Source organism: Mobula birostris, unplaced genomic scaffold (assembly GCF_030028105.1).
Source record: "Mobula birostris isolate sMobBir1 unplaced genomic scaffold, sMobBir1.hap1 scaffold_379, whole genome shotgun sequence".
NCBI classification, from domain to species: domain Eukaryota; kingdom Metazoa; phylum Chordata; class Chondrichthyes; order Myliobatiformes; family Myliobatidae; genus Mobula; species Mobula birostris.
Window position 1 is genome coordinate 135,693 of NW_027276868.1, and position 24,550 is coordinate 160,242.

General features: G+C 42.0%; 1 protein-coding gene across 1 annotated transcript in view; it reads left to right on the plus strand.

Annotated features, from left to right (window-relative positions):
• Positions 1-224: 224 nt before the first annotated feature.
• Positions 225-24,550, plus strand: part of LOC140193053 (uncharacterized) — a gene marked incomplete at its 5' end in the record, with an annotated part of 166,646 nt that continues 142,320 nt past the window's right edge. Inside the window, 6 exons of the mRNA XM_072250497.1 lie at positions 225-251; positions 375-401; positions 16,319-16,378; positions 18,721-18,837; positions 19,480-19,515; positions 24,066-24,092. Of these exons, the coding sequence (XP_072106598.1) occupies positions 225-251; positions 375-401; positions 16,319-16,378; positions 18,721-18,837; positions 19,480-19,515; positions 24,066-24,092 (294 nt within the window). The remainder of the gene's footprint in view (positions 252-374; positions 402-16,318; positions 16,379-18,720; positions 18,838-19,479; positions 19,516-24,065; positions 24,093-24,550) is intronic.

Here is a 24,550-nt window from a genome sequence, read left to right on the forward strand (position 1 = left end):
CTTTGGACCACGTCCATGAGCTGGCTATCCTCCTGACACAGACAGATGCACAGTCTGGCCACCTTTAACTGGAGAATTAGAGGGCTGGGAGTGATTCAGCAGCTTTTTATTTCAAAGGGAGATGAAGTATTTCTTTTCTTTAAAGCAAATTAATAAACTGGTTGCAAATTTCAAGAGTACAATTTCGGGTGGAGAAATAATGACGACAAATTGTTCTTTTGCAGGGTCCACCTGGTCCTAAAGGTGACAAGGTTTGTGAATACAATTTTGCATAAGTATATTTCTCTTTCCATAACATATCCTACTTGAAGCAAAATTCTTAATTTCTCATTGCTTTTGCAAAGATAATAATTAGTTGTGCTTGTGTGTTTCAGGGTGATCAAGGAGACCAGGGGCCGAGGGTAAGTTGTCAATAGAAGCTGTCCAAGGTGCATGGCATGTGGTGTTGAGTGCAGTTGTTAGAAAGGCAATTTCTTTTAAATCGCACATTTCTTAGTTCCTGTCAGTTTCACTGGCCAAAAGACAATCCTGGTATATTACAGCACATTTTAGCGTGGTTAGATTCTAAGTCTACCAGGACAGTGACTTAGGGCTGGTTTTGATACTAAATGTTCCTCAGGGGCAGAAGTCTTCATAAATACTATAAAACAGGATCTTTTCTCATGCACTTTGGAACCACTGAATCAGAATCAGGTTTATTGTCACTGGCATTAGTCATGCAATTTTTTTATCTTATGGCAGTAATATAGATAGATAGAGAGCGAGCGAGCTAGACAGATAGATAACTAGATAGAGAGATAGATGGATAGCTAGATAGATCGATTGATGGATTGATAGATAGATTGATAGCAAGCTAGATAGATAGATAGGTAGATTGATAGATAGATAGCTAGCTAGATAGATAGGTAGATCGATAGGTAGCTAGCTAGCTAGATTAATTGATTGATAGATAGATAGATAGTTTGATAGTTAGCTAGCTAGATAGATAGATAAATAGATAGATAGTACAAAAAGAGGAACAGCAAGACAGTGTTCCTGGACCATTCAGAATTCTGATGGCTGAGGGGAAGAAGCTATTCTTACAATGCTGGGTGTGCACTTTGAGGCTTCTGTACCTCCTCCATGATGATAGTAATAAGAAGAGGGTATGCCCCAGATGGTCCTGAGTGGTGGACGCCACTTCTTTTGAAGTCGTCCTCAATGGCGGGAGGCTTGTGCCAGAATGTAATATATTGACATATTAGTAATTAGAAGTAAGTGTTCTCCAGCAATGCATGGTGGTACTGATGCATGGATACTTTAATGCTGAGAATGTTTTGGAAAGTATCGGCATTCCTCAAATTACAAATGAGATATGTCCCTGGAAAACGTTCAGTAACGGAAATGTCATAGATTGAGACAGCTGGGGAAAACACCTTATGAAAAGTAGATTGGAAACCTGAGATTTCTATCGAAAGAATCAATAGAGTCACGGCACAAATTGTAACTAGAACTTTTGCCACTTGGGGAATGCCTGTACAGTAATATTTAAAGTGTTAAATTTCATTCCTGGAATGTTTCATCAAGTGGGAATGCACTGCCCTAGAAATTCAGCCATGAGACTGAAAGCTGCTTTATTTTCCGAGTGGGATATGACCATTTCCACATCAAATTGTATCATTACTGAAATAGATCCAGGCAACTCCCTTATTTTGTCCATTTTCACATCTTCATATGACATGGAAGGACGATGTTTGGCCCACCAAGTCCAGATTCCCTGTTGTCCCATCTCCCCACTTACTTCCCTTTAAACCGGCGATCCCCAACCACCGGGCCGCGGACTGGTACTGGGCCGCATAGCATGCACTACCGGGCCGCGAGGAAACGATATAATTTGGCGATATGAGTCAGCTGCACCTTTCCTCATTCCCTGTCACGCCCACTGTTGAACCATTACGCACACGAGCTCATTACCCGCGCGTCATCCATGTCAGCGCGGGAAGAAGATCAACTCCTCGAGCTTGCAAATGACGGCGGGCTGAAAAGTATGTTTGACATAACATCTCTGCCAGCATTCTGGATCTCAAAGTCAAGGCTAAATATCCTGAGATAGCCACGAAAGCACTGAAAACGTTGCTTCCATTTCCAACATATCTCTGCAATGAATGCAACAAAAACCAAATTGCGTAATGGACTGGCCGTAAGGAACCCCCTTCGAGTATCGCTGTCTCCCATCACCCCTCGATGCAGGGAAACAAATATTCAGCCCAGGGCTCCCACTGATTCAGCGATATTGGTGTGTTGTAATGATTTTATATGTTCATACGGGGAAAATATGTGCTGTGTGTTTAATATCCAAATGTTACTTAAAATGTTATGATTCTATTGACTTACTTATATAACCATATAACAATCACAGCACGGAAGCAGGCAATCACGGCCCTTCTAGTCCGTGCCGAACGCTACTCTCACCTAGTCCCACCGACCTGCACTCGGCCCATAATCCTCCATTCCTTTCCTGTCCATATACCTATCCAATTTTTTTTTAAATAATATCGAACCTGCCTCTACCACTTCTACTGGAAGTTCGTTCAACACTTTCTTCAAGCTCCCCTGTCCTCCCCTGATAATTGACTTATCACTATATTCATGCGAGGAAAATATGCGCTGTGTGTTTAATATTAAATTCGTTAGATAATCCCTTTTAGAAACGAAATTGAGTGTATTAGCCACTTACTACCTGTATTCCGGTCGTGATTAACACCCCCCCCCCCAACAGAATCACCAAAAACGATTTGTAGAAAAAAATCAACACTACACGCATGTGCACTGGTGCCCGCGCAAGGCTCCATGGTCATTGTAGTCTCTCTGTGTAAACAACGTATTTGGCTCTACTCTTGTCCTTACTCCCACCACTGGTCGGCTGGTCCGCAAGAATATTGTCAATATGAAACCGGTCTGCAGTGCAAAAAAGGGTTGGGGACCCCTGCTTTAAACTGTTCTCTCTCACAGCTGTATTAGAATCAATGACTCTGCCAACCAGCACATGTCTGGGATATGGGAAAACACTTTCAGCCAGAGAGGGGGGAAGTGCACACTCTCTTGTCCCTGCACTCTAGGCCACGATTGACTGCGGGTCGCCGGAAACGTGCAGCAGTGTCACTAGCGACTGTGCCGAGGTGCTGCTGAGGTCATGAATCTAAGAGTTGCTATCGTTCCCCTGGCAACCAGGAAATCGGCCATTTTTGTTCCAGGATCACCCATCATCGGGCTCTCCTGCAATAAGCAGCCTTTCACGGTACGACTGCCCCCGAAGCAGCAATATAAAGGAGTCCTACACGGATAGAGCTTGTTTCATATCTATTCCTACATTGCCTTACCTCCTCACTCTCCATAACACAAACTACCCACAGTGTTTGCAGGTGGCCGCTCCCCGGCAACCAACCCCAACTATGCTGCTGCTTTTCTGGCACTCCCCAGTGCATTCCTAACAAGTGGGACGGAGTAGGTTAAAATTCCTCCTCCTGATTTCTTAAGAGCTTAGGGGAAACCATCTTCTGTAGGGGACTGTGTCTGAACACACAGAGCATGCAAGGGAGGTGGAGAGTGCCCTCCATTAATCTCCATGTGTGTCTGGTTATATCAGTGTTAGAGAAGTGGGATGTGTGTGCCTAATTACAACTGTGTTAGAGAAGCTTTTCAGTTCTTCTGAGATATCAACTCACTTAAATTAAGACCTTCTGTGTGTTACCAGAACTGTCAACCGCCATGACCGAATGATCTGCTTTTATGTGTCCTCCAACACATTTTGTAGTATGATTTCAAGAAAGGCAGCTGATCCTTTTTGTTTCACAGTGGCAGAGTGTGCAAACCCTATTTTTTGCACTCAAAACTTACCGCATTGTATGTTTTCCTATAAGGAACGGGCCAGCTAAAACAAACATTACTGTTGTTGCTTTTCTTAACATTTGGTGTTAGCCAATCTCGTCTTCCCCTTACTTAACTGGTGCTTGAATCATTAAATTCACTTCTTGTAGTTAACTCCCACCTTCAAATTGTGACGTTAAACTTCCCTCACAGAAAAGTCATTACTAATAAAGTCTCAAAGTGATTTCTAATCATAACCTCTTCTACTGCCATGATGAGGTGGCTCTCAGGTTGGAGGAACAACACCTCATATTCCATTTAGGTAGCCTCCAACCTGACAGCATGAACATCGATTTCTCCAACTTCTGGCAAAGTCTCAAAGGCGAAATGGACTTTGCAAAGAGTAGTCTGTTACTTACCAGTGGTTATTCAAAGATTGCTAAGTTCAGGAAGGCATTCTGATAAAGAGCAGGTCATTGCAGATGGAGACCTCAGCTTCAGAATGAATGAAAAGCCACAGTCTGGCGCAATGGCAGTTGTCAGCTTGTGACCGTTACTGACAGTGACTTGCACAGCCAGTGCACCAACACGACAGAAATTCTCTTCATCTACCCATGACGCAAAATGCTTTGCTCAGAAATGCATGATGCTTGCTTTCCTGGAGCAGCCTGCAAACACAGTTTCCATTTTTTTTTGAGCAAGTCATAGGATGGAAATTATTAACCTGACTGTGAAGAGATGACCCGCTCACCTGCAGTGAATGAACTTTTAATAGAAAGAAAGAAATATAATTGTTGCCTTTCACATTGTCACAAACTGCTTTCCAATCAAAAAAGCATCTCTGAAATATTGTATTGCTGTAAATGCAGCAATCTGGCAAAGAAAAAACACACTGAAGAAATAATCAGCAATTAAAACAGGTCAGTGTTTTGGAATGAGCGATAAATGCTCAGTATATGTGAAGAACCCCTTCTGTTCTGAATAGACCCATGGTATATTGCATCCACCTCTACAGGTTATGAGTCTTAGGCTAGCATTTTATTTGAAGATGTCCTATCTGACAGTGCCTCATCACTGCCCTGGAACATCAGACGAAGTAAGAAGTACAAGCTTCCTCAAATAATATTCTTCTTCAAAGAATGAGGTTTGTCTTCCTCTACCATTGATGCCACCCTCACACATATCTCCTACATTCCCCGAATATTCACATTCATCACCTCTTCCAACCGCCATAATAGGGACAGAGCTCCTCCTGTCCTTAGCTACCAACCCATGAGCCTCCAGATCCAGGACATCAATCTCCTCCACTTCTTCCATCTTCAATGGGACTGCTTTGTCCAACACCTTTGCTTCACCTGCTGCAGGAACAATTTCCCGGTCACTAACCATGTTAATTCTACTCCCCATTCCAGTTTCGGCATGTTGGTCCATTGTCTCCTCTACTGCCACAATGAGGCCACTCTCAGGTTGGAGAAGCAGCATTTCATTTTCCAGCCTGATGGCATGACATCAATTTCTCCGACTTCTGGTAATTTCTCCCCCTCCCCCTTCTCTTCTTTTCCATTCCCCATTCTGGCTGCCCTCTTACCTCCTACTCTACTCTTCATCAGCCAATCACCACCCTTCCCCTGCTCCCATGGTTCACCCTACCATCCTATCAGATTCCTTCATCTTAATCCTTTCACTTTTCCACCAATCACATCCATGCTTCTCATTTCATCCTCCCTCCCCCACCTGACTTCAACTATCACCTAGCAGCTTGAACTTCTTCCCCACCCCCACCTTCTCATTCTGGTGTCTTCCCCCTACCTTTCCAGTCCCAATGAAGGCCCTTGGCCTAAAACATTGACTCTTTATCCTGCTCCATAGATGCTCCCTGGCCTACCAAGTTCCTCCAGCATCTCCTGGGTGCTACAGAACAAGCTGCTGGCCTTTAGTTTGAACCCATGACTCTAAACATTTCAGAGGCTCTCCCTAATCGCGGTGGAGGGAATGAGAAGCTCACGTTCCGGGAAACCTAGCGCACCTTCCCCACATGCCAACAAAAGCAGTTCCCCACTCCCCACGGGCTTTGGCATTTATCCTTCCTGACACCAGCTTGAATTGTCAAGCAGACAGACCCAGAAATAAAAATTCAACCTCAGTCTGTCAGATCAAAACCAGAACGACTCAAGATTTCTGACACAGGCTTCCGAAGAGAAGAAGGATTATACCTGGCGATGCATAATATACAGGAGGGAATGGTTTCCTATTAATAACATTTCTGTAAGAGTTGCAAAGCAGCTTCCTTGAGGAAAACTGCCTGCTGCTTATGTCGAGCCTCAAGGAAAGTACAAAGCCATCTATAGACTTCATTTCCTTCGGCTGTTGAGTGATAAAGTGACCAATCTTCCTGTGCACTAAATCCATCTGTGTTATTTTTGTGGCTCCAGACAGAAAGAAATGATTTGATGGCCTATTTTACCATATTTACATGCTGTTGGTGCTTTTCTGACGTCTGATCATCTTTCGGGTGAGACCTGAGTTCGCATAATGTTCAAAATTTATTTTTAAAAACGCCCTACGTTTCTATCAATGAAGCTGCTAATGCTTCTTGTGCAGGCTTCTCCCTGGAATATAGGAATTGCATTTTTAACGGCACTGTTCTGAAGCTGGATCACATCGATAGATTTAGTAGGGGACGTGGAGGTCTGATTTGATTGTGGTATTGGTTTATGATGTGTACCAAGATAGAGTGAAAAACTTCTTGTTTGCATGCCATCCAAGCATAATCATGCCACACATAAGTATATTGAGGCAATAGGAAAAAACAATGCAGAATATTGTGTAACAGCTACAGAGAAAGTGCAGTTCAGTTAAACCAATAAAGTGCATGAGACATGAGAGAGTAGACTGGGAGTCAGGACTTCATCTTTGCTGAGAGTGAGGTCTGTTTGACAGTCAGGTACTGGTGGGATAGAAGCTGTACTCATGAGGGATCTGGCCCACTATGGTGGTGCCATTTGCACATCTTGATCAGAAAAGGTACTACGAAGTTGCTATAAAACACACAATGAAAATATTCATCTGAACGCTGAAAAATCAGTAGCTTGTTTCTTCTTCTGTGGATGCTATCCAGCCTGCTGCCCATTTCCAGCATTTCCTGTTCTTATTTCAGATTTCCAGCAATTTGGTATTTCACCTTCAGTTTTTTGCCTAGCTCTTGTAGTGAGCCTGTATTTTGAGTATAACTAACACTTCCATGGAAAGCTACTGTTGCATTATAGTTAAAACTTTTCTTTTTTGCTCGCCATATAGACACAATGGCATGTTCTTCCACGTGATCTATTGGAATTGTGGGACAGACGGACAGCATAGTGGTACAGCAGGTAGAGCTGCTGACCCAGTCCCAGAGCCCCAGGTTCAATCCTGACCTTGGGCATTGTTTCTGTGAGCATTCAACACATTCCCCCTGTAACCCATGAGGGTTTCCTCCAGGGGATTTCCTTTCCTTCCACACACTGAAGGTATATAGGCCAGTAGATTTGTTAACTGATGTAATTTGCCCCTAGTGTGTAGGTGTGCCATAGAATCTCTCAGGATATAGGAATGTGAAGAGAAAAAAATAGATTTAGTGTAAATGAGTACTTGTAGGTCAGTGCAGAGTTGACTGGCCCAGAGATTTTGCTTCTGTGCTGGATGACTCTTAAACCCTTATGACTCGACAACCTACTAGAACTTGCAATAGCCATTTTAGGAGCAGAATTACAGCAGAGACTCTCTGATCTACTTTTTCGTTCAAGTACTACCCAAAAACTGCCCATTCTTTTCTAAACAAAGAGTCCGGTCAGATCCGTAGGATGATAAGCCTGGTGCAGTGCTGAGGCAGGGACTCAGTATAAGCAGATAAAAAGAAGAAAGATATTTGAAAACAAAATCTGTTTCTCATGAGTCTTCTTCTTAGCCACCAGTGATGAGTTCAGAATTTCATGCTCAGGCCAATAATTCTCGATGTACTTTTAGTTCAGCTGTAATCAGGTGAGCGAGCAGCGTTCAATATACACTTTCTAGAGACAGGAGAAATAAAAATGGATATGATGTTACTGTATATTCATAGCTAAAGTAGCTACTAATTCACAATAAATTAACCTAGTGAGCTGGCATTTATTACTTCTGGATATTTGCTAGCTTCCTCTACATTTCTTGATGGGATGGTGATTGACCAGCAGAATTTTCTCACCTAAAGGAAGTTGTCCGTGACACGAGTACACGATCGACAATAGCAGGAAACCATTGACCATCTGCTCACCACTCTCTTCCAACTCTCCATCCCAGTACAGAAACCCCACGCCCGTCGGCCTGCTCCCTCTGAGCCCCGGATTCTGGTGCAGGAACCCAATCCGATGCGGCAACTTCCTGTCCCAGTGCATCTTACACTTCGAAATGCAGCCACCTCTGTATTCTGCAGACCAAGCCGAGATTGCCTTCGTCATCGCTCTCTTGACTGGGCAAACTCTGACCTAGTTCGCCATGAACTGGGAGAATGAAACCACCATTTGCAATAAATATGAGGGTTTCACTGCTGAGATGTGCTGGGTTTTTGCCCATTCAAGAGGTGAAAGGGAGACAGCAGATTGGATACTTCACCTGCGAAAAGGCTCACACTCAGTGCTGGATTACACCATAGAATCGTGGCAGAGAGCAGCTGGAACATAGAAGTACTGCTGGCCCATTATCATCACGGCCTTTCGGAGCACTTGAAAGTCGAGCTGTGTACATGGGAGATGCCCACCAAGCTTAAACATCCCATCACTCTGGCCCTCTGTATTGACAAGCATTTTATGGAGCAACCTTCCACATCACTAGCCAGAACCCCAGTTCTGTCCCCAGAACCATTGGCTAATGGGAAATGCTGAGCCCTTCCTGATCAGGACTGACTATCAGAACCTCATATCCATACAACAGGCCCACCAACTCAACTTATGTCAGCTTTTCTTCCAGGAAATCAACTTCACCATCTCCTACTGAACCCGCTCCAGAACGCTACGGCCTGACAGTTCTACCTGGCTGAAACGAATATTGACCTTAAGCCCATCATTCCATCCTCACCCCCATTGTCTGGGATCTTGAGAACCAGATCCCTCAGGCCCTACAGCACTAGCCTGCTTCAGCCGACACAACTGACAACTGTATGGGCTCTGGCGTACTCCAGTGGACCCACACCTCACCCCTCTCCAGCTGTCCAGACGCACAAAAGAATCAGGATTTTCTGTGATGCTGGACCTGGTAGCCCACCATTATCACACATTGTACGTATGTCTATCCATCACTGCCTGTCCTCAACATGCCCAATCCAATTCCTCCAACTAGCAGCCCTCTGGGCTCCTGTGGCCCCTACCAGGTCCCTGGATGTGCGTGCTCCTACTTTGCTATGGACTTCATCATGGGTCTCCCACCTGCCAGTGGGGCCAGGTGGTCATGACAGTGACAGACTGGTGCTTCGAGGTAGCCCACTTCACTGCCCTCTCCAAACTTCTGTCAGCATCTGAGGTGGCGCTCCTGGTTCCCCAAAGTGCAGCTCAACTCCACAGTTTCCCTCCGGGCATTGGGCCCACAATTTGTCTCCCGCTTCTGGTGAGCCTTCTGTTTCCCCTTCCACATCTCAGTGAGCTTGTCCTCTGGCTATCATCCGCAGGCCAACGGTCAGTCAGGAAGAGCCAGTCAGCAAGTCCTGACGTTTCGGCGAGGCTTCACCGGTTGATAAGTTCACATCACTGTGGATGGGATTTCCAGTGCCTGGCTGACTGAGGAGGGTACAGATTAGAGGAGAAGTGTGAGGTGTCCAGTTTTATCTTGGATCCATTGCTTATTGAGGAGTTCCCTTCGAATAATCCTGGGCCATCAGGTACTGGCTGTCGGAGAGGTGGTCCTGTCAGACCTGTGTAGGCAGGCACCTCTCAGTCTCCACCCAGCTAACAGGAGTCACCTGCCACTCGTTTCCAACGTATCACCTGCAGCCTATTTAAACCCAGCTCTCGTCCACAGCCCTTCGTTCACCTACTGAACCAGCCGGCCTCAACCAGTTGTTCCTAGCCTTGTTTTCTGTGCCTGTTCACTCTTATTTTGTGGCCTCTCCTTGCTTGTTACTTTCACAGTCTATTATTAAAGTTATAGCTTACTACTGAATCATCTCCACTGCTCTGCTTTTGAGTCAAGCCCCCTCGACATTTCCTTACTGTTGATATGTTCTGGAACTCCGAGTTACAAACTATGAATAATTTTTAAACTACTCATTATGTTAAATTTTTACTTATTACATGCACAACATGACCATTAAAAGGTAAATAATTTTACATTTTTTGTACTATGGCCCAATTCATTTCTCACCTGTGATTTGCCTGTTTTTAGCCTTGGCCAGTTGTCCTTTTTATTATATCAGTTTCTGTTTTTGACTCCTATTTAGGTTTCTTTCCCTGCCATTGTAATTCAAAATCTTTTCCAACAATGTTAATACCAACCCCCACAATGACAACAGGCCCAGTCCTGTCTGGTTGCAGACTATCTGGCTTCTACAGGCCCTGCTTTGCCCAGAACTAGGTTTCATATTCCTCCCTTCTGCACCATCTTTTCAGCCAAACATTCATATGGTCAATTTTCCAATACCTATACTCAGTAACATCTGAGATGACTGCTTTTGAGGTCCTGCCTCTTTTATTTATCTTCTAATTCCTTAATGCAACACCTTCACCCTTCACCTATTTCAGTGCGACTGATAGATCCCCCAACCAAAGGCGGTTCAAGATTCAAAAGATTCAAAGTGCATTTATTATCAAAGAATGTATAAATTATACACCTTGAGATTTGTCTGCTTACAGGCAGCCACAAAGCAAGAAACCCGAATAATCCAATTTAAAAAAAAAGACCACTGCACAGAGATAGAGGAAAAAAGCAAATAATAGAAACAAGCCAACAGCATTCTGAACTGGACTGAGTCCCAAATCCACTCCCAGAGCAGTTGGAGTAGGCCCAAGCCTTGGTCCTAATTCATCACACCAGCAGGGTAAAAACACACAGCAGTCGGATCGGTTCGCAGCCTCGGTGGCATGGAGAAAGAGTGAACATTTGTGGGAGAGCGTGTGAAATCAGCACGGCCCTCGCCCCTCAAGCTTGCAGTCTGACTGCGCTGGTGTTTAAGCTGTCCAAGCACGGGTAGTCCCTCGCTCTAGGACCCGGACCACGGCGCCACAATACGTTTGGGTTGCCTAGCGCAAAACCGTTCTCAATCTCACCAAGTCGACGTGGCACTTGGAACGATCCAGCCTCGCACGCAGGTTAGGTGGACGAGCATAGAAACTCTTCCACATTGACTACTCTCCAAATCACTCACTCCTTCTCCGACAGCGTCACCGACTCCGTCTGTGACACCAGCTCGAACGTGTTGCGCCTCACGATTCCCCAGCACAGCTCATCCCCCAAACCAGCCTCACCTCTGCCTGCCTGCTCACCGTCTGTGGTATTAGTTCACCACAATTTGCTTCAGAAAAGATGTTATAAGTAATGTTTTTAGTCAGATCTCTTGCCTTTTGATCTACCAGTAAGTTGCCGTACATCTTCAGTAGCGCCATCACCCTACCACTTAAAGATGTGTAGCTGTTTCAGGATAATCTTGTCCCCAGCACCTGGGAGCCCACGTTGTCACTGTCATTCTCCCATATCCTCTACAAACCCACCCTACCCCTTTACGTAGGCAGGAGGAGGCCTTATCCCTCTGGTTTATAGAGCCAAGCGCCATTGAAACAAGCCCTTCAGCCTAGAGCCTGCCCCAAGAACACATATTCCAACACTAATGCTGGTTATTTTCCTCAGTCCCAACAACACCCCTGAGATTCCACAAAAGGAGGCAGTTTGGAGTGGCCAACTGTAATGACTTAAATGCTGAGCCATTTAATTTTTAGGTAGCTAGCTGTGCCTTACTTGAAAACAAAGTGTGAATAGGCATTTTTTTTCTTTGTGGAACCTTAAAAATAAATCAGTTTTTCCACTAAGGATGGAACTTATAGGATACCACCACTACACAGTACCATATCCGGATTGGTTTGAATTCAACTATTAATTAAACAATTGACTTTGTTCAGCTATTTACAATGTTTAACTAAAATCAAGACTTAGCCAGTAACCGGCGTGTGGGGAGGAAACCAGAGCTCCTGGTGAAAACACAATGTGGAAATTACACACGGACAGCGCTGGAGGTCAGGAGCCAGGATTGAGTCTGGGTCACTGGAGCTATGAAGCAGCAGCACTACAAGCTACAGCCCTTAAAGCTACTAAGATTTGCTCCTGACGTCGAGTACTGTGTTGTTCATGATCCAGTGATATACTGTGGAAGGTCACAGAAACGGACGCAAAGTGTGTGCGCGGTAGAGCACTTGCCTGATGCTGCGCTTGTTCGGCAACCTCTCTAGTTGAGTGTCAGATTCAGGGAGGATGTCTGTCCATGAACTAGCTCATCATGAATAATGATGGTGTTTCATATAAAATTCTATCACCTAGTGCATTAAAGCATTATGCTTTGAGTTGGAACATCCAGCCAAAAAGGTATTAAGCTTTTGACTGAAGTGTAGAGGAAACAAGTTTACTAAGTTCCTGACCCATTAACTATTGGATTTTTCATGATGTATGGTAAGTGCAAGATAATGGTAATTACCCATTCCTTTAATGGCCACTGAATTATCTAACCTCTTTTCAGAGATATCGGCACAGGAAGTGCACATTAAATGGAAATTCTATCACTTGTCTGGGCAATGCCATTAGAGTCAAAGAGAATGAAGAGTAATAGTCACAAATTTATGAACTTAAACCCAGGTTTTTGAGTGAGAAAGAGCAAGGCTATTCACCAGACAATTCAACAAATGAAGGTGATATCAGAAGTATTTTGAAATGGACAAGTAAGAGCCTCGGAATGTAGCTGCCTTTCCATTGTAACTGCCGTGTATTCCAGGGAGCTCTAGGGTACCTTTCATAAGCAATTTCCCAAACAACCCCACAATGCCAATCTTGAAATAATAAATGAGGTGCCATTTATATACACAACAAGAAAAGGATTATTCTTTTCAAATAATTCTGCAAGCCTAGATTTTTATTAAGCATTGTAAGTCACTGAACAAAGTCAATAATTTCTTGAATTGGTAGTTCCCATTTGAAGACAATCCAATCCAGACATGGTGCTAGGCTGTGGTGATGTCCTAAAGCTTCCATCATCAGTGAAAAAACTAATTTATTTTCAAGGCTCAACAACAAAAAAATGACTATTCACACATTGTTTTTCAGTAACGCATAGGATAGCTGCTGAAAATTTAAATGACTTAGTGTATGAATATTCCCTTTCGCATCATCTTTTCAGCATCTGTAATTGATAATTAACTGTACTTAATGTTTTTTTATTCATTATCACCCTCAAGACGTGAATATATGAATCCCCCAGCAGATATATCACCAAATGACAATTCATTGTTGACATCATTCACCCACAATTAGGGACAAGTTGACAATTTCATACGAATTTTCAAGATAATAGCTTCCTAGGAAGAAAATCATAAGCCATCAAAGCACCCCACACCCACATTCCTAATGATCGGAAATGGAGTATGTCAAAGGCTTGTCAGCGAGTGAACTGGTGCCTCTTGATTAGGAACTGGGTGGGGGGAGGGGGACAGAAAAAGAGTAGCTTAGAGAAATTTTCTCATATTTGCTTATGTTGCAGGGTCGCCAGAGACTTAACAGTTTAATTGAGGTTTGTTGCTCTTTTACCTGCTTCGAAGGAAATTACAGATAAATGCTAATCCCAGCAGTGTTGAGCTAGTCCTGCGTGCTCATTAAAGTCAGAAAGCAGATTTTCAGTGGGTGATCTTCATCATTCACAAAGCTCCAATTCCGCCTGTGGAACCAATTTTAACTCCTGTGACCAGATGGATTGATAAGGTAGAAGGTGAAACATGAAAAAGAGATGGCATGTCAGAAACCCAGTTTCAATGTGCCAACTCCCTGTTTTAAGATAAGGATGCAGTCAGGAAAATCGATGGGGAGAGGTGGTTCGGCAATTTAAGCACATTAGTCCTCATTGAGAATGACATTTAATAGCAGTTTTAGAATACAACCTGATCTATCTCATGATCCCGGGAACTTGCCTTTGAATGAGGATGGGTACTGAGGAATTGGGTAGATGACAGAGTAATCTGGTGATAAATCGATCAGCATCATAGCTGCTTTCTTGAGTGACTGTGTTGAACGCATTCCTCAATGGAATGCTCTTCATTCTTTGTTTAGGAGAGGTTGAAGAATTCTTTCTCAGGATTTCAACTCTCGGTGAGCCTTGCCACCCACTTGGTCACAGCTCTAGGCGTACTCTCAGGGGCAATTTTACCAGGAGCACTTGTACACCTGCTTGTTAATGTACACATCTAATCAGCCAATCATGTGGCAGCAACTCAATGCATAAAAGCATGCAGACATGGTCAAGAGGTTCAGTTGCTGTTCAGACCAAACATTAGAATGGGAAAGAAATGTAATCCAAGTGACTTTGACCATGGAATGATAGTTGGTGCCAGACAGGGTGGTCAGAGTATCTCAGAAACTACTGATATCCTGGGATTTTCATGCACAACAGTGTCTAGAGTTTACATAGAATTGTACAAAAGCTAAAAACATCACCTAGTGAGCAGCAGTTCTTGGGGTGAAAATGTCTTGTTGATGAGAGAGGTCAGAGGAGAATGGCCAAACTGGTTCAAGCTGACAGGAAGGTGACAGTAACTCAATTAACAACAGTGGTGTGCAGAAGAGCTACTCTGAATGCACAACATGTTGAACCTTGAAGTGGATTGGCTACAGCAGCAGAAAGTAGTGAATATGCACTCAGAGGCCACACTATTAGGTACAGGATGTACCTGATACAGTGGCCACTGTGTGCATTTCCCCAACGAGTATACACACTGCTCTCTGGTGATTGTGGCAGATGCAAAAGGCGACAAGACCAGCTCAAGAGCAAGGCTGAGAGGCAGGCATTCAGCCAGCCCACTCCCTGCCTCTAGACAGAATGAGGTATGCGCTGTGCCTCTCTGTTGACACCCCTCTCTCCGCTTCAGCTTCAGGCAAGCGCAGAGGAGCTTCAAGGGCTGCAGCAGTCATTTACAGGGTTCAGCTGGGAGGCCCATATTCCGCCTGCACCTTCCAAAAGCAGGGGCCGTGTCTTCAGGCTGTCAGTACACTGATATCGAAAGAGGCTCACAGTGTCTCAACAACTGGTGAAGAAGCCTGGGTCGTTTCCAAGTTGGAAAAATGAGGTGCAGGCCACACTTGCACCAAGTACAACCACCCTGAGAACTCCTCACACGTGATATCCAGGTTCATACTGGTTATTAAGAGGCAACATCACGCCCTCAGTCTGAAGTGTTGTTTAATCTTCCCTCTCCACTCAAACCAATTCTTGTTGCCTTTCTCGACCCCTCTGAATGAGATACCAAGCACCTTCAGGTAGGTGAGCCAGCCGTTATCAGAAGACATGGCCTCATGCTTCTTGCCATTGACTCTGTCCAACCCCCATGGTTGGAGACGCAGTTTGATGTGCACCCCAACCGTGGATCCAAGCCGAAAGAAGTGATGTCATCCACGTACAGGGTGACTTTAACCGTGGTTCTTTAATGTGACTTCTACAAGTTTGTGACACAGTCTGAGGAAAAGTCCAGTCAAGTAATTGGGCTGACACTCTGAAATAAACCCTAATGCTAAAACCAAAAATCAACGCCATCTCTTTCTTTTCAACTTATTTGGAAGTAGGTTCTTTAAGGGGCTTTACTACTTTACTAGAAATCGAAACCTTATAATACCTAAAGCAGATTTTAACCCTGCAGTAATACAGGATATTTTCTGATTTGTTATTTTTAATGTTATTGACTTCCCAACACGTATATTTGGTGAAACTACCTATCAAGCAGTTTTTTCCCCTACACTTTTTCCCATAGATTCCTATAATCATTGCTGCCTTGAACTTACTGACTTACTGAATTCAAGCCCCCAGTAAACCCTGCCAAATGATCATTCTTCATGTGTGACCTGAGACTTAAAGAGTTATTTAAAACAATCTTGCTGAGCAGGAAACTGTGAGGAAAGTTGGATTAGCTGCCTGTGTTGTAATCATACTTCTGTAACTACAGGCACAATATTAATTATAGAATTGAAATGACATAGAATTAAACAAAGGTACGATGGAAAGTCTCACAAAAATATTGCAATGCAGCAAAAATCCTCTTGGCCAATTTTGGGCAAATCATTCTGTAATCTTAGTACAGTTCCAATTTTAATTTTGGGGAGTGTCTCAAATTCATAAGTAAACAGAGAAATAGTAGCAAAGTGACGTGCCGTGTTTTGAGTTGAATTGTGAAAACCTTGTGCTGTTCTGCTGTGTTTCCTTGTTTGTTCCTTTGCTGTGTTGTGTTCCCAGGGTCTGCCCGGCTCCCCGACTGTGGCGGCTCTGCACACTAATCAGATCCTCACTGTCAAGGTTTGTGGATAACTTGTGCATGCTCAGTCAGACCTCGACCAGCATACTATCATCGTTGTTTGATTTGCCAAGTCTAAATGTTTCACAAGAAGTTGTAGGCAGTTATTAATAACAAGGCGGTGCTTAACTCAATTGATCAAACTAAGAGATAAGCTATTCATCACTGTTGGCCTCTGTGAAGTAAAGCTCACATTATTTAATTGAGGAGATTTGAACGTTTTTCACTTCCTCACCTCCACCAACGTTTGATTTGGCTGAAGCACTACCTGGTTGGAATCAAGTCTATGCCTAATTGTGTTTCATTCATGGCAGCCACAGTAACACACCAATAATCTGCCCTGTTCAACCACAGCACCCACATGCATCAGGGCTGCAAGTTACGGCAAGGCACGGTCTCACAATTGAGGCAGTGATCACAGTCCCTTCAGTAAGTGGTCTGGCGCATGGACATGATCTCCAGCACAAATAGTGCAGTGAACGAATAGATAGGCACAGAGAGCAAACTAGACATCCCATGAAGGCTGTGCAGGTTTGGAGACACGGTGCAGGGTTTTGTCCATTGTGAGAAGTAACACACGTATGCTGGACTTCACTCAGTTTTGGCTGATATGGCAGAAATAGAATTGTGCACGTTGATGATGACTTTACTTACGTGTCTGAAGTCAGTAAAAATGACACCTGCACTAGAATGATTTATGTCCAATCCAAGTTATTTGGCAAGGCTTATCTGGAAATAGATGCAACAGCATTAAAAAATGCACAAACAGTTCTTATATGCAAGTTATCGGCATGATTGATCCAATTTCAAAGCAATTCCATTTCAAACCAACTAGAATTTTTTGGGGATAGCAGAAATGGGAACTTTATCAAAACAGTGATCTTTCAAAAGGATCCTGTTTGTAAATTTAATTTGATCACATTTAATGAATCACAAATATTTTTGAGTTTTGAGCAGATAATGAAGGACTATTAATTCAAATAAGTTTTAATTCAGTAAGGAGAAAGAAGAAATCTTACAATTTGGTAGCTAATTCCCAAAGTATTCGTGAACTTTTAATGACTATGTTTCTAAAGAAAGCTTTCTCTTAAAATGTTGATCTAATAAAGCAGATCAAAATGTTTCCATTCAATTGAGTATCTGATACTAACACATGTTTAATAGTGAGATCTAGGGGTCATGTTCCAATAGTTCCATATGTGTATTCATCATTTTCTTTGATTAAACACAGAATTAGTATGCTGGACTAATGTCTGACTGAATGCATCACTGTAAATTCTCATGGTTTGGCACATGGAATTTATGCCAGTCAGCTCAATGGGTATTATCTCAGAAATTAATACACCATGATTATACAGTAATTGAAATGAATGGATTTATTTTAAGATATCAGATTGACAGGTAAACAAAGGTCATTTCACAAATTGATGAGCATGTACTTTTTTGGGTGATCAATATTTTGATTGAATATTCCACTTACCAATATATTTTATATGCAGGGATCATATTTAGGATACATCAAATTTAAATGTTCTGATTGGAATTATTTGAATATTTTTAATATTAGTGGCAAGCACATGGAATAATTAGCTTCATGTTGGCATTAATTTTAAAACTCACGGTGCTAGGGCTTTGTGATAAAGGTGTTCAATAGTAAGAAAGGCATTTTTTTAAAACTAGGTAAATAAATTGATAATTTGCATCTGAACTTTTAGTAAAATTGATGAGAGACAGTTGGATCAAGATTAGGATTATCAATCATATTAATTTCTGCTTCCTTGGCATCATATTGTGGCATAATATGGGCATTGATGTGGCATTTGTTCCATAGCCAAAATCCAGTAGTATATGTAGTTGGTAGAGATGTTAACCTGCTGCTCATAACTGTTTCTCCACCTTCTTTTGAAACCTTCCCTTGCCACTCCTTCACCTTTCTGACCTCTGACCTCCAAACTCTGACTTTCCCTGCCTGATCAGATGGCGTTTCCATACCCAAGAGTCAATCATGGGTTCCTCTCGGCTGATCAGCAGTTTATTAAACGACGCCTCATGAAGGTAGTTCTAGTGCTTGTAGAATTCTTCTTTGCATTCTTTACTGTAAATATTATTCTCACTTTTTCTTGATTTTCTTTATCTGCATTAAAATTAGAAAAAAAACTATTTGCTGCTAACTTAATTATCTCGGCATTGTCACACAATTGAATTAAAATTTATTGTATTTATTCGTACTAGTAAAATTTAAAGATACCTTCCCATGTGACTTTGCCAATGTATATAATAATACTTCAAAGAACTATTTAATCCATGTCTTATTTTATTCACACACATTTTCACTGCTCTGTAGGGTGATCAAGGACAAGCTGGTCCGCCTGGTCCACCAGGGCCTCCTGGTCCTCCAGGCCCCCGTGGTCCTCCAGGTGACACCGGAAAGGACGGTCCTCGAGGAATGCCAGGAGCACCTGTAAGAACCCATCTCAATTGTTTTGGTGCACTGTCTTATAATTTCCTTCTAATGTATTTCAAAACTGAACCAAGGAGCAAGAATGCATATGATCAATGGGTGTGTGCTCTCCACCATGGGTAGCCTTCTGGAGGAACCTCACAGTGTTCAGATATTGATAAAGGTGGAGGAAAGGAAAATTGTGCTGACTTGCCTAGGTTCTGCTTCTGGGGTAAACTGGTTTATTACTATTGTCATATGTACCAAGGCGCAGAGGGAAAAGGAAACTTTGGTTTGCAGACTCAGATCAATTCATCACATCAGTGCACTGAAACAGACAAGGGTAAAGCAATAACAGATTGCAGAATATAGGGTTAAAGTTACAGACAAAGTGCAGTGCAGCCAGACAATAAGGTGCAAGACCATGACAAGGTAGGTTGTGAGATCACTAGCCCTCCTCATTGTACAAGTCCCAGCAAAGGGCTTCAGCTCAACGAGAGAAACTGGGGAACACACGACCTGCTGCCTCTCATCCACTGAGATTGAGCAAAGGACATTAGTGTCACCTTAAAAAAAAGCTATTACTTTTCCTGATGGACAGTAAATTAGCAAGATCGCAGGTTTATCAAATATATATACTGAACCAACATTCTTTGATTTTAGGGAGAAACAGGATTAACAGGTCAACCTGGATTGATGGTGAGTACAATACAAACCATTGTGTAATGGGAAGATGTTCTAAATCTTGGAGGAAAGGTGCAAGACAATTTTGTAATGGATGAACTTAGTAACTTTCTGTTTCCTGTGCTCCCAACCTAAGTGACTCCCAAGCAACACTTCATTTTCCATCGAGGTAACCTCCAACCTGATGGCATCAGCATTGATTTCTCCAACTTTCAGAAATTTTTACCCCTTTCCTCTTCCCTCTTCTTTAATTCACCACTCTTCCCTGCCTCTTACCTCTTCTCCTCACCTGTCTATCATCTCCCTCTGGCAACTCTCCTCCTTCTCTTTCTCCAGTGGTCACTCTCTTCTCCTATCAGATCCTTTCTTCTCCAGCCCTTTACCTTTTCCGCTTATCACTCCCAGCTTCTTACTTCATCCTTCATACCCCCCCCCCACCTGGCTTCACCTATTACCTTCTAGCTTGTCCTCCTTTACCTCTGTCCACCTTATTCAGACACCTCCCCCCCCCCCACCCAATCCTGAAGAAGGGTCTCGGTCTGAAACATCGACTGTTTCTTCTGATGCTGCCATTTTGTGCAAGTTGCTCCGGATTTCTGGCATCTGCAACATCTCTTGCATTTAGACTTTAAGTCACATCCATCTTTTGTGTCATTAAGTAACGTAAGTTTTCCTCAATTTGCTTTTAAATGTTCCCTTGAGATCAATTGGTGTGAATTGATCCAAAGGATTTGAATGGGGAATTAAGTCATTTATCAGCAAGTACTTATTGCATATTTTCCAGTTGTTTCATTTGGTTGTCCCACAGTGGCAAATCCAGCCAATTTATACCAACAGTTTAAAATTTTAATCTATTACATTACCTTAATATGGAAAAAGGAATTTTAGCAATTATATGTGTGCTATTTTATTGGAAGTTTAAGTCTGTTTATTTTATTAGTTAGTTAAATTGTTCAGGAGGAAAATGCTCCAATTTTTATAGGTGAGAGTGTTAGTGATCTGTGCAACCTTTACAACCAATAAATTTTTGAGTGGAAACTTTTAAAATGGCAACTGGCGTATGATTATATTCATCAAAGAGTTTCAGTTTTTGCTGACTTGAAAATGGCTGCAACTGCCACAAATTCCACCATTTCAAATTCACATCAGTCAAAACTAGATCTTGGTCATGAATTTCATTTTGGTATACACTTTTCTCACTGTAAATTTCATTGAAATTCTTGCTGACTGAAGTGCAGCTGAGTTCTTATGTTAATAGTTTCTGCTGAGCAACTTCTCTGCCACCGAAAGACTAATTTTATGTTTACAGATCTAATTTGCTCAGATTTTTAAAATCATTTTCTACACGGTTATTCATGCTATTTCAGCTTTTATCGTAATATTTTGTATCTTCTGACATATATTTCATGTAATATGTTAAAATGTTGTTAAAAAGCAGTATCTAGATTTTTATTCTATCAATTCTTAAAACTGAATGGCTGAAAATGAAAATGAAAACTGAAATTCGCACCAGAGTTCACCAGCATTTTTATCAATGGTGGAGGAAGCTGTCTTTCCATTTTCACTGACCCTAGAATATGGGTCAGAATTTTACAAGCTTAACTTTAGCAACATTACATTGATGGATTCAAGGAACAACTTTTGCTTTGACTCACATAGAGATGTATAGTTAACAGGACCTTTGGCCTAATTTGTCCATGCCGACCAAGATGGCAATGCGAGTGAGTCTCATTTGCCTGTGTTTGGCCCGTATCCCACTAAACCTTTTCTATCCATTACCTGTCCAACTAGCTTTTAATATTGTGATTCTATGGCTTCCTCTGGCAGTGTGTTCCAAACATCCACCACCCTTGAGGTTCTTTTCAAGTCTTTTAGACTCCACTATCCTAGGAAAAAGGCTGTGAGCCTTCACCTTATCTACAGATATATAAAATTATCCTCATAATTTTATATATCTATATAAGACTCCCCTCAGCCTCTGACACTCCAGTAAAAAAAGTCCCAGCATATCTATCCTCTCCTTACTACTCAAGCTCTCCAGTCCCAGTAACATCTATGTGAATCGTTTCTGAACCACTTCCATCTTAATGGCATCCTTCCAAAAGCTAAGGAACCAGAATTAGGCACAATATTACAAGCGTGGTCTCATCAGCAAATGGTACATTACCAACAAAACATACTCAATGACTTGACCAATGAAGACATATGAATAAAATTCTTTTGATTGGGATTAGAGCAAAGAGACGTCCTGTTATTCCATTCCACTACATTACAAGGCCGTACTTTGCTGTAGCTGTGAGTGTATCTGATTCAGTATTCTAGGCTTAAGTTTACTGAAAGCAGATGCAGTTGGTTTCATGCTATTTATTGCTGCTATCCCAACTCCTTGGAACTGTTTGCTGGTGTCCGAACTCTTGGATCTTTCTTTATGTTAGTCCTCCAAAACCTAATAAAAGGAAACAGAAAGCCACATGCCATCTGGCTCTCTTCACGTTTCGAGAGGAGCAACTGCTTTTGGATTCGAGCCAGTGTTCCAGCTGAGAATTGAGGTTGATTCTGCTGGAAATAATTCAGATCAAAAGCTATGAATACTGATTATTATTAATAAAGATTAGTATTTCAGAATGCCCATGCCCATCTAGATTAGCCACCATTATCATTTTATTCTTGGCTTGTAGAGTGGAATCTTCCTGGCTCAGGCTCAACGTCTTCAATCTCCCTACACCTGTACTTGCATTGCCCAGATATAGAGACTAGCGCTGCCCATCCTGGGCAAAGCCCCATGGACTCCAGAGCAACAGCCACCAGAGGGCAGCAGAGCCCCCAAGCAGGTCCTCTCCCTGAATGACAGCAAACCCAGTCAGCTATGCCAGCTGTAAAATCTGAGTAACATGGATATCTCTGATATTCTGAAACATATAAAAATCAGTAAAGCAGGATCTGGACTAACATTTCTATTTAGGTTTTGGCTTACAGTTAAATAGACATGATGTTTTTGTTAAAGAAAAGAACTTTTCTTTTCCTTTTTACCTGAAGCTTTACAACCCTCGAGGTATGCATACACCGATCCTGTACTTTGACTAACCTGGTGCAGTATCCAAGGCAATTTCACTGCATAACTACTGGAGAATTTTGCTAAAATGGAGCCTCTTTTTGGACTCCATTTAGCATTCCAAATCCATTGGCAGATTCAGGATTTCCACATTTAACCACATTATCAAGGAAATCATTGATTTGCTTCCATTTAAACAATACGAGCCAAGTCATTTGGAGCAATATCTGGGCCACTATTTTTTCCTCATTATCAACATCCGTGTCAGAGACAGCACAGCATTAGGGCAATCGGGTGCAATCCAAGTTGTGAGAGACTTCCGAAGGGAATAATGTTGTGCCAGGTTTCAATTGAAAGTGCGGCTGGTTCCAAGAGTCACACAGCTGCAGCTGATCAGTGCTTTTCGCTTTCTGACAGCAAGCTTTCAAGCATTTCACTAAATGACCTCATTGCATGTTAAAATTTGCCCTTGATTTCACAGCAGTTGAAGGAAAAGGTCGGAAATAAGTGCATCAAGCTTTTGCAACTGGGCTTCTGTTTATTTCTGTAACATTGATCTACTCTTTTAGCTAGAAACAGATGTTTGTTTATCAGATCACGTTTTGAAAAGCATTTAAGTGAGCACGGATCTTTGTTGCTTTCTTGTCACACCTGGCAAACCAGTTTTAGAAGAGGAATTAAAGACTCAGAGTATTTTCTTTTGGGAGTTAAAGGAGGATTATTTTCACACTCTAAGTTGTCCATATAATTGCGAAAGAGCTTAATCGAAAGTCCCAACTCTGAATAACGATTGTTATTCTGGGGAGTCAAAGAATTGTGACCCCCCCTTCGACCAACTATTGCCATATGTGCTACAGGTGGATAGTGATTATTGGACCACAGGATGCTCTTCCTTGAGCCTCTTAGGTTCTTTCTGCCGGAAATAGCAAAGTTAATGAAGGGAAGCTCATTTAAGATCTGGAAAAAGGTTAAATCCGTCAAGCCTAGGAGAAAACAAATAAACCTACAGTCATTTGCAGAGCTTTCAGTGCTATATCTAAAGGTATGAATCTCCTTAATGTGCTTTGGCTAGATATTATTTTTGAATTGACTCACACCCCTGAATTGCACTGAGGTAGGTAAAACTTATGGTTTAATGAAATGGCTTTCAATATTTTTGATTTTGATCTGCAACAAAGCTTTTTTCAATGTTTAAGTGATATGGGAACAAAAAGAAAGAAAAAACAATAAAGAAATACAATCAAAATAATATTTTGCATGAACATGCTAGTGCAATAGATTAGAAAGATTTGGTGAATCGAGCCACCAAGACCTTCTAAGAGTGCAAGCAAAATCAGATTTAACCAGCTGATTTTCTTCATAGAGCAAATCACTTTTCTCAGCTGCACCCATGATCTGCTGATTAATACATTTCAGTTTGATTAATGCACTTAAGCAGTTAGATCTTGGAAATCAGTCATTTATGCTAATGTCTTAAACTAGTAATAATGACTTAATGTGTTTGTTTTTGTAGGGACCTCAAGGACCACCAGGACAAAAGGTACAATATTGCCAATACTGGAAAAGCAATTAAGATGTTTATTGACAACACTTGACCCAAATCCTGAGGAAATGGGCTACTGTAGTTCAAGAACTAATACTTGGCCATCACTGCGGTTTTAATGATTATATCACTAGAGTTTGTTTCTACTTTCAATACAATTTGGAAAAAAAATAGGCAGCTTAACATTTTCTTTAGAACTTGTATGCAAAAAAATCATTACTTTAAAAGAAAGTCACTGGACTTCATTGATGGCAATGCTGTGGAATTTAAATTTGAAACATGTTGGGATACATTTTCTGTTACAACCTAATCAAAGATTAATAGATCACTACCACATGATTGATACTGAGCAAAACTTTCTATGTGTGACTGATGAATGGGATTTGCTTTTGCTGTGAGCAGGGAGCTGCTGGTGTTTTCCTCTTTCTGAGGTAACTTGATGACAGACTTCCTGA